General features: G+C 33.6%; 3 protein-coding genes across 4 annotated transcripts; 2 read left to right on the top strand and 1 right to left on the bottom strand.

Moving 5' to 3' along the window:
- The first annotated feature begins 440 nt into the window (after positions 1 to 440).
- LOC139852853 (probable hexosyltransferase MUCI70) lies at positions 441 to 4630 on the top strand. 2 transcript variants are annotated; one of them, XM_071842191.1, is made up of 10 exons: positions 441 to 618; positions 932 to 1248; positions 1843 to 2106; positions 2191 to 2404; positions 2479 to 2588; positions 2671 to 2870; positions 3033 to 3136; positions 3222 to 3409; positions 3963 to 4162; positions 4249 to 4630. In XM_071842191.1, the coding sequence occupies exons 2-10, from the start codon at positions 996 to 998 to the stop codon at positions 4459 to 4461; spliced, it is 1746 nt and encodes a 581-aa protein (XP_071698292.1). In that variant the 5' UTR covers positions 441 to 618; positions 932 to 995; the 3' UTR covers positions 4462 to 4630. The 2 variants fall into 2 exon arrangements, with proteins under 2 accessions (XP_071698292.1, XP_071698291.1); XM_071842190.1 differs by having other exon boundaries at positions 901 to 1248.
- A 296-nt stretch (positions 4631 to 4926) lies between these two features.
- Positions 4927 to 7196, bottom strand: LOC139856156 (uncharacterized). The gene is made up of 3 exons (XM_071845403.1): positions 7095 to 7196; positions 5410 to 5496; positions 4927 to 5309 (listed from the first exon to the last, which is right to left on the bottom strand). Exons 2-3 carry the CDS (start codon positions 5486 to 5488, stop codon positions 5203 to 5205), a joined length of 186 nt encoding a protein of 61 aa, XP_071701504.1. The 5' UTR covers positions 5489 to 5496; positions 7095 to 7196; the 3' UTR covers positions 4927 to 5202.
- Positions 7197 to 9050: 1854 nt separating this feature from the next.
- Positions 9051 to 13989, top strand: LOC139852009 (vesicle-fusing ATPase-like). The gene is made up of 21 exons (XM_071841226.1): positions 9051 to 9358; positions 9780 to 9874; positions 9959 to 10040; positions 10134 to 10184; positions 10282 to 10449; positions 10575 to 10729; positions 10820 to 10928; positions 11213 to 11312; positions 11397 to 11452; positions 11547 to 11612; positions 11698 to 11780; positions 11863 to 11996; positions 12188 to 12398; positions 12554 to 12685; positions 12762 to 12822; positions 12922 to 12981; positions 13080 to 13138; positions 13225 to 13312; positions 13396 to 13518; positions 13597 to 13662; positions 13809 to 13989. The coding sequence occupies exons 1-21, from the start codon at positions 9185 to 9187 to the stop codon at positions 13950 to 13952; spliced, it is 2217 nt and encodes a 738-aa protein (XP_071697327.1). The 5' UTR covers positions 9051 to 9184; the 3' UTR covers positions 13953 to 13989.
- Positions 13990 to 15840: the final 1851 nt, after the last annotated feature.

Genomic DNA, 15840 nt, shown 5'->3' with positions numbered 1-15840 from the left:
CTAATAAAATTGTCATCCAAGGGGGAGTGTTATAAAATATCTAGATTGTGTTATAAAATATCTAGATTGGATATTAATTTTATTATTATTATATTTCTTGCATAGTAATATTTTATACTATAAATAGACATGTATGGTAACCATTTAAGGTGTACCATTTCTCTTGAAATATCAATATCAATATTTCTTCTCTCATTCTTCTCTCTTTTCTCTCTTTGTTCTTATAACCATTAAAGGTAGTTATAAGCCTACTGAATTATAACAATTATTATTATTATTATTATTATTATTATTATTATTATTATTATTATTATTATTATTATTATTATTTTTTATTAAAATAAAAATAATAAATACAAGAAGGGAAAAAAAACTTATTCAAATCTGGTCTCAATTTTGCAAAAACACAACCAATTTTTGTGCATATCTTACAACAGATTTTGAATTTGAGGCTTTGCACTGAAAAACTCGACTGAATCACGTCTTATTAAAATACTTCAATCAATCAATCAATCTTAACATGAAACCCTAGAATTGTATACTTACGTACAGTTTACTTATTGCCATTGTTTCACTTTAATTTTGCTGATCGCTGCTGATTGTATCGCAACGAAACACGTATGTTCTCCGTATCTATATCTGTTTATAATTTATTTTTATCTGCTTGATTTTTATTATAACTTGTTAGATTACTGTACTGTATGGATAATGTCAACTAGTGAGTTGTAGGCTATGCCTTAGATCGTGAAGTAATGTGAGGTGTTAGGTTCTGATTTGCTAATTTGAATAGGATTTCAGAATTTGTACCAAAAGATTGGTGCAAACACTTGTATGTGCTAATGTGTATGGGGTAGATCATGAGAATGTAGTAATAATTGACGATAATTGCTTGCATTACAGATTACAGATTGAGTTTAATTTGCGATTATAGGAATTGTGATTATTGTGAATGAGGGGGAGGCAATGAAGAGCGAAACCGTGAGACTAGAAATACCATGACTGGAATGCCATTGGATTTAAGAACACAGAGTTATGGATCACCGCAGCAGTTGCAGAATGGTTTGTTGCAGACTCAAAATGGATTCATTGTGCGCAAGGCTTCGAGAATGTCATTGGCTGGTTCCAGGGAGAAGGAAAAATTTCTTCCGTTTTTGTGTAGATATCTAACTAGAAAGAAGGTTGTAATGATGATTTTAGGTTCATTTGCTCTCTTGGCTTTCTTGTCTGGGTTCTTTAACGCCAATAGAGGTTTGTTTCCTAATCATAGTTTTAAATTCATATTTCTCTTGTTTTATATTTTGCAATATTTCATATATATGGAGTCGTCATTATCAAAGGTTACATGGTTCTCTGCTCTATTATAAGATCTTTGTTCGAATTAAATTAGAGTGGAGAATATAAACTCAGATGATCCTTTGGGAAGATATCTGTCAGTTGTTCGATGTGGATAATCTAAAAAGTTAACGCTTATCCCAAGAAGATGTATTTTTCTCCTATAAATTTTTATATGGAGTGCATGTTTATTCTTTTATTAGTAAAGGTGGTGGCATAGAGAAGATAATGAACTTAGGTTTTTAAATTGTACTATTGTAGATTATAATCTTTCTATGGTGCCAAGAAAAAATGATATTGTTCGTAAAGCCATGTTGTTTATGGAACCGTGTAGGCTTATCGTGGCAAGACGATCTATTCATAACATGTTACATGCAATTGTGCTACATATTCTTTCAATTTCCATCTTTTTTTTTTTTTTTTTTGAAAGGCCTGTCAATTTCCATCTACATTTACATTCAATCTTGCATTCAACTTTAAACTTACATCACATTGGTTCCGTTTTGCCAGAAGAAGCATCAGAGAGAACGATCTTTAGTCCTTTTAATGAGGCTTATAATACCTCTTTGCAGTTCCCCACAAAATTCGGTAGTCAGAAAGACGATAGTACGCTTGTTCAAACAACTCTGTCTGTATGTGAAGAAAACCCTCCTACCCAATATTATTCAGACACAACACTTTCTACAATATCCCTCCCTTTTCATAGCAATTTGTGCCAGAATTTTGCGTTTCCTCCGCCTCCTCCAGGTGATAGGAGACGACCTGGACCTCGACGTAAGCAAGTTGTAACCAATTTAACTGTATTGTAATTTATTTAACCGCATTGTAACTAATTTTGTGATGCCTTATTTGTACCAGCTTGTCCTGTATGTTACCTTCCCGTAGAGGAGGCTGTGGCTAGCATGCCGGGCTCTCCTTCAACATCACCTGTACTTAATCACTTAACTTATTTTCATGAGGAGCGTTCTACTAAAACTGAACGACATGAAGGCTCTGATTTTGGTGGGTACCCTTCAATAAAGCAAAGGAACGAATCTTATGATATTAGAGAATCAATGACTGTACATTGTGGGTACGTAGTAGTTATCTTGCATAACGTTTGTACAGTTTTTTTAAAAACCTTTGTTTATAATGCATATTTTCTAGATTTGTAAAAGGATGCAGACCTGGTTACCAAACTGGATTTGATATTGATGTATCTGATCTTGTGGAGTTGGAGCAGTATCATGATGTCATCGTTGCATCAGCCATATTTGGTGAGTAAAACTCATTACTTATTTGAAATTTATAAGTGTTTCATTTGTAATATCTGATATATGTTTTTTTTCCTTGTTTTAGGAAACTATGATGTAATTCAACAGCCGACTAAAATTAGTGAGGCTGCAAGTAGAAACATCCCATTTTATATGTTTATTGATGAAGAGACTGAAGCATTTATGACAAACTCTAGTGCTTTGGACTACAGAATGAAGGTTGGAATGTGGAGGATAATTGTCGTGCATAACATTCCTTACACTGATTCTAGACGTAATGGAAAGGTTTGTCCTTCATGTCTTAAACATATATGTTTATTGTCTGTCTTAAACACTTATGATGATTAGTAAATTTTTGATTGTTGCAATTAAGATGTGTGTTATATTACTTTTTTATTTTAATAAAATTAGATTATATTACGTATTCATGAAGTTATACTGTGGCAGATCCCAAAGCTTCTACTACACAGGCTCTTTCCAAATGTGCGATATTCTATATGGATTGACGGGAAGTTGCAACTTGTTGTGGACCCATATCAACTTCTCGAGAGGTATATTCATGCCGGTTTGTTAGCTTCAGTTATTCAATACTATGATTATGTCGTGCTGAACTGTTTGATCATGTACAATGTTCAGGTTCTTGTGGCGCCATAATGCTACTTTTGCTATTTCAAAACATTATAGCAGGTTTGATGTGTTTGAGGAAGCTGAAGCTAATAAGGCTGCGGGGAAATATGACAACGCGTCTATTGATTACCAAATTGATTTTTACAGAAACGAGGGTTTGACACCTTATTCCGAGGCTAAGCTCCCTATCATTAGTGGTGGGTATTTTTTACGTGTCCTTTTTTTTGACATAACTACACATAGTCCTTGTGGTTTCTCAAAAATTACAAGTTGTCCCTAAGCCTTTTTTTTTTTTTTTGCACTGATAATCCTGTAGTCTACAAATCTTGAAAATTACAAGTTTTGTCCGTGCGTCTGATGGGCGTTAATCTTCTCTATTAAATCCCAATCATGTGCCAACACGTGAGGGTATTCCTTTTAATTTTCCCCTTGCGTTTAAAAAAAAAAAAATTATATATATATATATATATATATATATATATATATATATATATATATATATTTTCCCCTTCATCACCTTCATATTCGCCAACTTCAAATACTTGCACACTAGATTTGATGGAATTAATTAACGCCCGTTAAACAGAGGGACTATCCGTGCAATAATTGCAAACTACGGGACTATGCATGCAAGAAAAAAGTAAAAAGGATGAAACTTGCAATTTCTGACATGGACCATCCGTGTAATTAAGTTAATTCTTGTTTGTTTGAATCACATTGTAAAGAGAGTTTCTTGTTGTTGATATGTAGACGTCCCTGAAGGTTGCGTCATCATAAGGGAACACATTCCAATAACAAATCTCTTCACCTGTTTGTGGTTCAATGAAGTTGACCGTTTTACTTCGAGGGATCAGTTAAGCTTTGCTACTGTGAGAGACAAAATCATGGCTCAAGTTAAATGGAGCATAAATATGTATTTGGATTGTGAAAGACGGAATTTTGTGATACAGGTATACACAATTGCAATCTCTTTACCCTCGAGTATATGTGAAAACATGGTAAATTTGTGAACTAATATCAAATTTTGTATTGACAGACGTATCACCGAGATATACTAGAGCACATGCCACCACCTGCACCTAGAGTGAGTAATTTAAAGCGTAGCCGAGTTCCTAGTCCTGTTCCTGTATATGTGCGACCTGCTAAAAATTCAGCAAAGAAAACACCCGTCCGACGTAAAGGAGATAGAAGGTCTCGTTCAAGGAGGCGTGTGAAGAATCCAAGTAATAGGGACAACACGTTTGTTTGATACTCTTTTTTTACATTCCTAATTTTTTTTTAACAAAGGAAATAGAAATCTCTTCTCGTAATTAGGTGAAATGATTTTGAATGGGTGTAGCATATGATGGTTAGAGTCTTCCCAGTTTTGGTTGATAACTTTCAATTTTTTTGTTGTAAATACTCGATGCCAGATAATCTTGGGACATTTTTCATGCCTTATATTTCGTTGGTTATTCGTATCACTGTAATTAATAATGGAATTGTCATTTTTTTCATCTATATTTCTCTTAGTTGACGTGTGCATATTTTCTAAGACAGGCGAAGAAACCTATATTCAGAATCCATCTTCCTTGTCTATCAAATCATGTTGTTTGAGAAAATCTAATGGTGATAGATAGAAGAGGGATCGGTATTGCACTTGTATAAATAAATTCACCTAAATCAATAGCAGAGACTATGACTTGATATTAAATACTGTATGATTCAAGTCGAGTCTAATATACAACATACAATCTGAGCTTCGAATCAATGTATAAATTAAGAAACTGGAAACAAACGCTATGGAGCTACAAGCAGAATACAAAATCCACATAGAAAACAATACTCGATAATTGTACATAACATTCTCATTTTATTAAATCACCACGTCGGAGAAAAATCCCGAAGAATCCAGCTTTCAGTTGGTAAGTTAAAAACAGATGACTATCGTGCAGTCAGGTTGACATCCTTAGGTTTTTATGTTTTTTTTTTTTTTTGAAGATGAGAAAAATTAAACTGACCCACTGTTGTTTGCTTCTGCTTCTGCTGCCCTTAGGGATTCGGCCAACATCTTCTCCCTATTTTGTGTCTGTCTTTCTACAGCAACCATATATAGGCCTGCAAGAGGGCATGGCATCAAGTACAAATATTAGCAATAGACGATATATATTTTAAGGTGTACTAAAATGGGCTTCATCCTAATTGATTAGAACCATACCAACAGCGCTTCCAATTGCTGTAAGCCAGAGAACCCTCATGGACCATTTATCACTGATTACTCCTCTAGTAGTCCCCATTTGTAACACTGTCATACACATTACGAAACATGAATCTGGTTCATAGTTATTCAAATCAAAATAAGAAATAAAACACAAGGAAAAAACCATATCTCAGGTTGATTAACACACATGTGGGCTATTAAATACATTGGCATCAGCTATAGTTACTTATATACATGTTTCGCAGTTCTGCAGTGTTGTACTGAACATTGTTGCCACAGTTTATTAATTGCTTATGAGTCATAAATCTTCACAGTTCATACTTGATAGCTTCACTGTTTCGTTCTATACTTCTGGAAAGCGAGGTTATTATCCGGCATTCCTGACTATTTGTATCAATAAGGTGCTCCTAGATAATCTAATTTGGCGGCATAACTATGAACGACACATATAAGTATTTTATAAGCTTACATGAGTAAACTGTTCAATCACACATCACTAATTGATGATGCTCACTATTGGATCCAGTACTAAACAAGAATATAGCTACAGAGTCTACTTATCGAAAAGAAACGATAAATACTTAACACGTAAATAAACAAATCTCATTTTAAGTAAATTAAAAAAAAAAAAAAAAAAAAAAACTATGATCTTAAACTAAAAACAATCATATGATTATGATACCACCACTTCAATCCAACCCTATAAACCCTAAAATTTAAGATTCGGCCTTTATACTATATATACACACTAGCTTTAATAGCCCGTCCGTTGCACGATGGCTTAAAAAATTAGTATACTAATACGTTGTACATATCGTTTGTGTTATACATTAAATACGCCATTGAACGTCTTTTGTTACATTTGTAACATATGGTAAAGAAGCAAACTGCAAAATTTGTGTAGCTATTATATTGACACCAAAAGTAGTAAGTATATGACCGAACATTCAAACCCATTTCGAGCACCAAATCTGAATTAAAGGATTATCCCGGTCTTACAAAAGAAACAGAAAAAAGTAGAACCACAAACACCATATGACTTAAGATAACAAAAGGTAACAATCATAAAGGAAAAGGGTCAAGGTTTCGGTTATATTCACAATAATTGACCTTGAAAAATGACAATTTTTAACAAATACAATATTCGGGTCAACCCACCCGACTCATTTCGTACTGCACAAAAATGAAATGTTTGACCGGAACCCAAAATTGACAAATGATAGTGGGTGGACTTGCAAATATGTTATTGAAGTAGTGAAAGTGCATTACCTTGTATAAGTTCGTGTTCTTAGATTCAGCTTCTATCATTTTAAAAAAATTTGCGGGTCAGAAGACACTTGAGACGATGAAGCATCATTATGAACATCAACATTATTTATTTAAGATTATAATCAGTATTTAAGTAAATAAACCTATAACAAATTATGTACCATATGCCTTGCTCGGATCATTATTCATCCACATTCAATCTAACATCTAACGTACACCAAACAATTAAGTGTAAAAATAGAAGGAGACTATAGAAGAAACTGAGCTAAAAGCGTATTAAAAAATTTTTTTAAAAAAAACCCAAGCATACCGAATTGCAATTCTAAAATCGGGTATAATTATTAATAAAAAGAGTACGAGCCCAAATGATAATGAATATGCGGCAGTGAGATTTTACCAAAAGAGATTCTTACCTTTGGGATAGAATTGATTAATTTTGAAGTCTTGAATGAATTAGGGTGATTGCAAGTTTAGGGTTCTTGAGTCGGGTCGGGTTGTAAAGGATGAATACTGAATTTACAAGGGTATATTTCACATAATATTTTATTTATTTCTGATTAATACACCATACACCAAACTTCTAAAAGTAAGGTGGTTTTAATAACATGAGGGGTTTCGCTAAGGGCCTCATTAACACGTTTTTTTAACATGTTTTTTTAACATGTTGTGACCAATCGTCGATTTATTGTCGACTTGACTGACTCTTAGAGCCTAAATTAAATTTCAGGCAGGAGTTAAAACCCATAAAAATTTGATTCTACCATTTTTATGGCGTCTAATTATTTTTATTTCTTTTTAAACTTTTTCCTACTTAAAGGCCGGAGGTCCTCTCGGAAGCAATCTCTTTATCCGTCGAATAGAGAGAGGGATGACTTTCTCTACTTTTGAGAGTGTTTCACTATGGGTGAAGAAATGACTTGTCTTTATTCTCGGATAGGGAAAAGATTGTCTACATCTCACCTCCCCCATACACCACTTATGTGGTATTGAGTTTTGTTGTTGTTGAATTTTGATAATCGCTATTATGAAAATGACGAGTAACTTCAATGTACAACAATTGACAGCGTGTTAAACACGGCCTTTAGAGCCATCGTTAGCAAAATCTCAAAATGAATGATCTATCACACGTAATGATACAGCTCTAGTTATTGAGTCAACAACAATCGTCGATTTATTAGCGACTTGACTGATTCTTAAAACCTAACTTAAATTTCAGGCAGAACTTAAAACCTATGTAAATTTGATTTTATCATTTGGTGTCTTACTTTTATTTTTTAAATAAAAATATACCTACTTATTGGCCGGAGGTCCACTCGAAAGCAATCTCTCTATCCGTTGAATAAAGAGAGGGACGACTTTCTCTACTTTTGAAAGTGTTTTCACTATATTTATTTTCAGATAGGGGAAGAATTGTCTAAATCTCACCTCCTCATACATCACTTATGTAGTATTGGGTTTTGTTATTGTTGTTGTGTGATTCAAATGTAATGAATTAACGATCATAAGTTATTTAATAATTATTTGAAATGAACAATATAAATGATTAAAATTATCGTATTAATTTATTAAATGAATAAAAAACAATATACACTAGTTTAGTAAGTGTTTTGATACTCGTACAATTTAAAAGACGATGTTACATAAATTGAAGTGCTTGATGATTAAGAGAATATTTCAACTCTGAATGATTCATTATTGAATATTGACCATTAAATATGATGTGCATCGAGAGATACAAATGCAGTGAATGGTTTAACATTCAACACTCACTGCGGTTTACAAATTTAATAGGTTTCTTTTTTCTTCTTCTCAAAGAGCTAAACTTTCATAAAAATCTATGAATTCGACAAATTGATGAAAGCTCTACGAAGAAAAAAAACATAACCGAAGAAAAGAAAACATCATTAAGTCTGTTATATAAATAAAAGATAACTAAGGTCCATCGAACTGAAAAAACTTGAGAACGCGACTTTAAGCAAACAACAAAACAATAAGAGGGAAATAAACATCCATCTACAAGACTATCACAAAACAAAGTTCGCGAAAAAAATGACTCCTTTGAAATCGCACCCCGAGAACAAACACCTCAAGGAATGCGAAGAACAAAGGGAACACAAAATGAGTAAACACGAAGCTTTCAACTACTTACTAGCGTTATCGTTATCGTTATCGCCATTCATGTCATTCATACAGGAACAAAACCTCTCCAATTCATGAAGCAACATACCACATCACCCAAAGTTTGATAGTTGTAAGTTTAGGGGTAACTAATGTAAATTGAAAATTGTTCCTTGGTGGTCATTTTCTTTTCAATTAAGTTAACCAACGTCGTTAAGTTTGTTAAGATAAACCAACTTCGTTAAGGTAACCAAACTTCGTCTATTTTTTCATTTCTTTTCATAATCATCATCATCACCCCAAAATTAATTCCCTCAAGTATAAATAAAAAATTACAATACAATCAATTTTCGTATATTTTTCATTCGATCTGTTCGATTTGATAATGGCGGGCAGGTCAGGTTCATCGACGATGATGACCGTTACACAGACACCGGCGAAGGATCTCGCGTATACAAATTGCGCGTATGTTTCACCTTCCGATCTTCGTCAATTTGCTGTACCTGGATCAGATCTAGCTCTTGCGCTTGTTGGTGACGTCTTCGTTCTCACTGTATCATATCCTTTTTTACCTAATATATTATTCTGAAATGATGTAATCCATGATCATTACTGTTTTATTTCGACTAATCGTGAACGTAATGCAGATTTATTGTATCTATTTCATAATGTGTTGAGTGTTGATTTTTGCAGCGTTTAACCTAATCTAACATCACATCTCATGATTTGTTTTACCTAAAGATATTACTGGAATTATGGAATATATATATAGATATTTATTGCTTTTTGTTTATTAGTTTACTGCTTATGCCAGTAGTGTTAATCGGAGCTATCCGAACGTGTTAATTAACTGTTTTATATTGAATCTGGCTGCAAATTGGTCGAAATTATGTTTGAGCATTGAACGTTGCTGGTGTTAATGTGTTATCATATTATCGTTAAGGGATCATTTATATTATTTTACTTAACTAAAATAAACACCGTATGATACCGTACAAAGTAGACAAATCGGACTTAATGCCATTCAACGGCGTCATGCACGAGTGTCTACTGGAGATTCAGTACCTGTTAGCAGGTTTGTGATCATATCTTATTATTCGGATATCGTTACTAAATCATTGTCGGTTAGTTGAGTTTAATTATTTTGGCAACGTTTTAGGTTTGTTCCACCTGAAGATTTTAACATTGCGTTAGTTACCCTTGAGTTGGAATTTGTCAAAAAAGGAAATAAAGAAGAGCAGGTATGACTCATGCTTTCTTACTTTTTTTTAATCCGTATGTTAACTTATTGCTTTGAGATTGCATCTTTTGATTTGAATTTTTGTTATTTGCAGGTTGATGCTGTTGTTTTAGCAAAACAACTAAAAACAAGATTTGGTAACCAGGTGCCTGATGTTAATCTTTATGTAGTAGGCAAATACACGTATATTACTTCATATGTATATGTATTTGTTTACTTCAAGGCTTACTACTTCAATGTAGGTTTTGACATCAGGACAAAGGGTAACCTTTGAACATCATGGCAATGGTTATATCTTCACAGTCACCCAAGTTGCTGTGGAAGGTCAGGCAAAAACAGATGTTGAAAGAGGCATGCTCTCTGAAGATTCATACATTGTGTTTGAAGCCTCTAATTCTAGTGGAATAAAGGTATTATTTTAGATGCATCTGGGCTGATGAAATACTCTTGTTTTGTTGATCTTTTTACTGTTATTTGTATTTGTATTTGTGTTTGCTTTGTTTCTGCTCTGTAAGTTTTTCCTTTTTGTGTGCAGATTACTAACCAGCGTGAGGCTGCTAGTAGCAACATTTTCAAGCACAAAGAGTTTAACCTTCAATCACTTGGTATTGGTGGTCTGAGCAATGAATTTGCTGATATTTTCAGAAGAGCTTTTGCCTCTAGGGTTTTCCCTCCACACGTGGCAAGCAAGTAATATCGTATTATCTCCTGAGGCTGCTTAACCTTAATTATGAAATTTTGTATTATATTATTTAATGGAATGGAATCTATATTCATCAGGTTGGGCGTAAAGCATGTCAAGGGAATGCTGTTGTATGGTCCCCCTGGTACTGGGAAGACCCTAATGGCTCGTCAGATCGGGAAGATGTTAAATGGAAAGGATCCAAAGGTATTTTAGGCGTTCATTTTCGTTTAAATCTGTTCCATATGATTTTGGAGCATAGACATAGAAAAGTGATATTTTAATTGGGCTCTTAGTTCCTTCTGCTGCTGTAGTGTGCTACAGAATGTTACATTACAGATGTGGATGCATGTAATAATGAACTTTTTATATTTTTCTACAATCATCAAAACTGTTAACTGGACTCTTAGTTCCTTTCTGCTGCAAAATCCATAACTCAGTTTTATGTGGCTGCTTATGAGGCTGATTCTGTGTCTGTTTTTACAATCTAGATTGTAAATGGGCCTGAAGTACTGAGTAAATTTGTTGGTGAAACCGAGAAGAATGTGAGAGACTTATTTGCTGATGCTGAACAAGATCAAAGATCACTAGGTTGGACATTCTACTAGTTAGAAGTTAGACTTGGAACAATTTTATTTATTTATTAGTTACCTTTTGTCCAATGTCTCTTCGCAGGGGATCAAAGTGAGTTGCATGTGATCATTTTTGACGAAATTGATGCAATTTGTAAGGTAGGTCTCTCCCTTACTTCAAGAATCGATTTTTCTTTCTATTTAATCCCAATTTCCAGATGTTCATTGCAGTCTGTTTCATCTGTAAATGCAGTCCAGAGGTTCGACTAGGGATGGCACAGGAGTGCACGATAGCATTGTTAATCAGCTTCTTACAAAGGTTGGATCAACCGTATTAAGTCTAAATATATGATTGCAGGTCAAAGTTTAATTGAAGATACTGATTTGGAATATTTGTTTCTTAGATAGACGGTGTGGAAGCCCTGAATAATGTGTTGCTCATCGGTATGACAAACAGGAAAGATTTGCTTGATGAAGCTCTTTTGAGGTGATTACCTTATCTCTCGTAACTTGTTAAAAATCTCTTCTTCTGTGATTTCTGATATCTTATTACTCCATAATTTGCTTAGGCCTGGTCGTTTGGAAGTTCAAGTGGAGATTAGTCTTCCTGATGAAAATGGACGTTTGCAAATTCTTCAAATTCATACAAATAAGATGAAAGAAAATTCTTTTCTTGCTGCAGATGTGAACTTGCAAGAGCTTGGTATGTTGTTTTTCACTGAATTTCTTTACCTTTTAGTGATCAAACATATTTTCTGTTCACCTTTAAAAGCAAGGATTCAATCAAGTTATTATGCTGATTGGGAATATTAAAATGGTGCTTTTCATGTTTGCCTATTGAAATGATAAATAGGTGTAAGTAAATCTAACGATCTTTATTTATGTGGAGCACAGCTGCTCGAACAAAGAATTACAGTGGTGCAGAACTTGAAGGTGTTGTGAAAAGTGCGGTTTCCTATGCTCTGAATCGACAACTAAGCCTTGATGATCTGACTAAAACAGTAGATGAGGAGAGCATCAAAGTCACCATGGATGACTTCTTGAATGCTCTTCATGAAGTTATTCCTTCTTTTGGTGCTTCCATGGACGACCTTGAGCGTTGCAGGTAAAGATCATCCGAGTTTCTTGACTTTGAATGATTGCGCTAGTGGTTAGAATATCTTGATTTTGGTGTTCATAAGGCACGAAATGTGTAAATTTGATTTGTCTCTCTAATTTCTTTTAACATTAGATTTTCTGAATTTATTTAAATTAATGTAGACTGAACGGAATAGTTGATTGTGGTAAACGACATGATCATATCTTCAAGAGAACTATGCTATTGGCTGAGCAAGTGAAGGTTAGCAGAGGTAGTCCGCTTGTCACGGTTCTTCTAGAAGGTCCAAGTGGCAGGTAATTCTGTTTTGATAGTAAATAAAATTGTTAATAATAACAGCTTTAACTAACTTTTTCTTAACATCTTTGGCAGTGGTAAGACTGCAATGGCAGCTACTGTTGGCATTGGTAGTGATTTCCCTTATGTGAAGATTGTAAGTTTATACATATGGAATACTTTTTTCACTACATATTATTTTGTGAAGTCAACTTATTTTTTAAAAAGATTAATTTTGTAACTCTCCAATTGGTAGATCTCTGCTGAATCGATGATTGGCCTCAGTGAAGGAAGTAAATGTGCACAAATTGTCAAGGTTTTGTCCTCCGGTCTTGTCTTTCTTATCCTATATTTTGTATCATATTGTTACATACATTTCATGAACTGTTTCTCACAAGAACTTGTTTTTGTTAGGTATTTGAGGATGCTTACAAGTCAACACTTAGTATTATTGTTCTTGATGATATTGAAAGGTAAGTAGCTTGTTGATTTTATATATACAAGCGTTTTAGTTATTGAATATGTATATGTGAATGATTTCATATGTTCACTAATTCAGGCTACTAGAATATGTCGCTATCGGACCTCGCTTTTCAAACTTGATATCTCAGACGCTTATGGTTCTCCTCAAGCGGCTACCTCCAAAGGTATCTTTTTTAATCTTTTTACTGCTTCGATATAATAACGTGTCCATGAAAATTTAGAAATTTAACTAGTACCATATTTTCAGGGTAAAAATATGCTAGTTATAGGAACGACAAGTGAGTTATCTTTCCTGGAGTCAGTTGGCGTTTGTGACGCTTTTTCAGTCGCTTACCATGTTCCTACATTGAAGACTGAAGATGCTAAACTGGTAAAATGATTAATTATGCTTTGTAGTTTAATATTTGTTTAAGTCTTCAATTTATCTTTAAAATCTTTGTCTATTTAGGTATTGCAACAACTAAATGTTTTCTCGGAAGATGATATTGATGCTGCAGCCGAGGCCTTGAATGATGTAAGTTTTTTGCTTCTTTAAACAATTTGATTCGGTTAACACAGAACTTACTAATTTCAATTAGCATGTGAAACTTGGTTGAATATTTAATATTAATATACATTAAAATATGATGGACGAAAATATAACCAAGTATCTTATTGCAGATGCCATTGAAGAGGCTTTATATGGTGGTTGAGATGGCAGCACAGGGAGAATCAGGTGGAAGTGCTGAAGCAATATACTCTGGCAAGGACACGATACAAATTTCACACTTTTATGAGTGCCTAAAAGATATTGTTCGCTACTAGTATTTGGAGTTTCTTTTTGATCTGTAGAGAAAACTGAAAATTTTGATTGTTAACGGGTATTCGTTACCTTCTTTTCATTTGGGTTATAATTTATACGGAGTAGCAAACATTACCACGACATAATTTGGAAACACAGGTTAGAAAACGACCATGTTTTGTAATGTCATTATGAACGCTGTGTGTGATGAATGGTTGTTAATTTAAGAGGTCTATCATCGATATTTTTTTGGAGCAGTCTTGGACTCTTGGGGTAAATGTAAGTGTGTTTATATTTAACCTTTCATATCCTACTTTAGGCAACACTGAATATTCTTATTGTTGTGGTTGAACTGTTGAAGTTCTTATTCCGTACTCTTTTCCTTATTGGTAATTATCAAGAGATAAAAATGTCTATTTGATAGAAAAAATAAAGTTTTATAAGTTGAAGTAATTTCTAGATTTAAATGGAGGTGAATTTGCAATTGTAGATATTGAACATATTGATAAGGTCCCCAATGCACAGACAGTTATTAGCTTTATGGGCTTGATTAAGAAAGAACCAAGTATATAAATCTCTGTATTTATTAGACACAATAGAACGTAGGAAGGTCGAGGTTGTTTGAAAATACGTTATTTGATAATCATTTGAAATTTTGAATGAACATATGTTGTTTACGATGTTTCTCTACTAACAATCATTACTAATGTGCTTACGACGTTTCTTACTGAAAACCGAAAAATGTGTTTAATTGTTGTAATTAATTTAATTCAAGTATATGACCACTTAAATATTGAAAACTGTATGGAGTGTGAACCCATGAAGGTGTATCTTTCGTTTGTATGTGTAGAGAGAGTAAAGCCTAGTAGGCATTACCAAAATGCGCAAACTACAGTAATTCCGTAGCTAATCCAATGAGAAGCTAACACCTTTTCCAAGGCTATCGCTCAACATTTGGCTGTTATTTAAAATATATAAATAAATTGTCATGAAAGTTATATATATATATATATATATATATATATATATATATATATATATATATATATATATATATATATATATATATATATATATATATAAAGATGCATTTTGATTAACTTGTGTGTTAGGAAGTGTTTTTATGCGTTTAGTTTAATATGATGTGTGGCATGTGAGTTATACGTTCCACGTATAATAATATGTCTTTCATGAATCATGAAACACGTAGTCGGTACAAAAATTGAAACGCCACGTCAAGATTTATTCGTGTAAGCGTAAGGCCACGTAAAAACCGTAAAGAAAACACGTACAATTTCACGTGGTTAGACTTCGATTGTTTTTATCCATGCCAACAAGATCGAGTGTTTATACGAGGGATTAGAAATCGACAAATGAGAACAATAAAAAACGTAAAAGATGAATGCCTTAATAAAAGGAAAAATTGAATCACAGCAACTATAGTTGTTTTTAAAAAAAATAATTTGTGCAAAAATGAGTAGTACATTTTGTTTGGTAATGGAAATTTTTTTTTTTTTTTTTTTTTTTTTTTTTTTTTTTTTTTTAATGCAGATGGTTATTTCAGTTGTATAAATAAAACATGCATATTTTAATTTCTTAATACCGACTCTTAGGATTGTCAATATAAAAATTATATACTAATAAAATACGGAGTGTGAAGTGTAAACATGAGAACATGCCTTTTTTCCACGCAATGGACACTAAGGCAGGTCCCAACGGTTCGCCCAGATCCTCCGCCCACAGCCGTCCAGCCTGGGCGCCGATGGCACGGAGGCCGCCCAGGTTCAGCCCAGCACTCCGCCCAGCTCCATCTGCTTCGATTTCGTCCAGTTTGAGCATATTTGAGGACGGTAGAAGCTTACTTTTATGGTACTTTTTGCTAGTGGTCTTGTACAATTGATTAATTAATTA

The sequence above is a fragment of the Rutidosis leptorrhynchoides genome, chromosome 6 (genome assembly GCF_046630445.1).
Source record: "Rutidosis leptorrhynchoides isolate AG116_Rl617_1_P2 chromosome 6, CSIRO_AGI_Rlap_v1, whole genome shotgun sequence".
Classification (NCBI taxonomy): domain Eukaryota; kingdom Viridiplantae; phylum Streptophyta; class Magnoliopsida; order Asterales; family Asteraceae; genus Rutidosis; species Rutidosis leptorrhynchoides.
The sequence above is the reverse complement of the archived record's forward strand: the minus strand, read 5'-3'. Positions and strand labels throughout refer to the sequence as shown.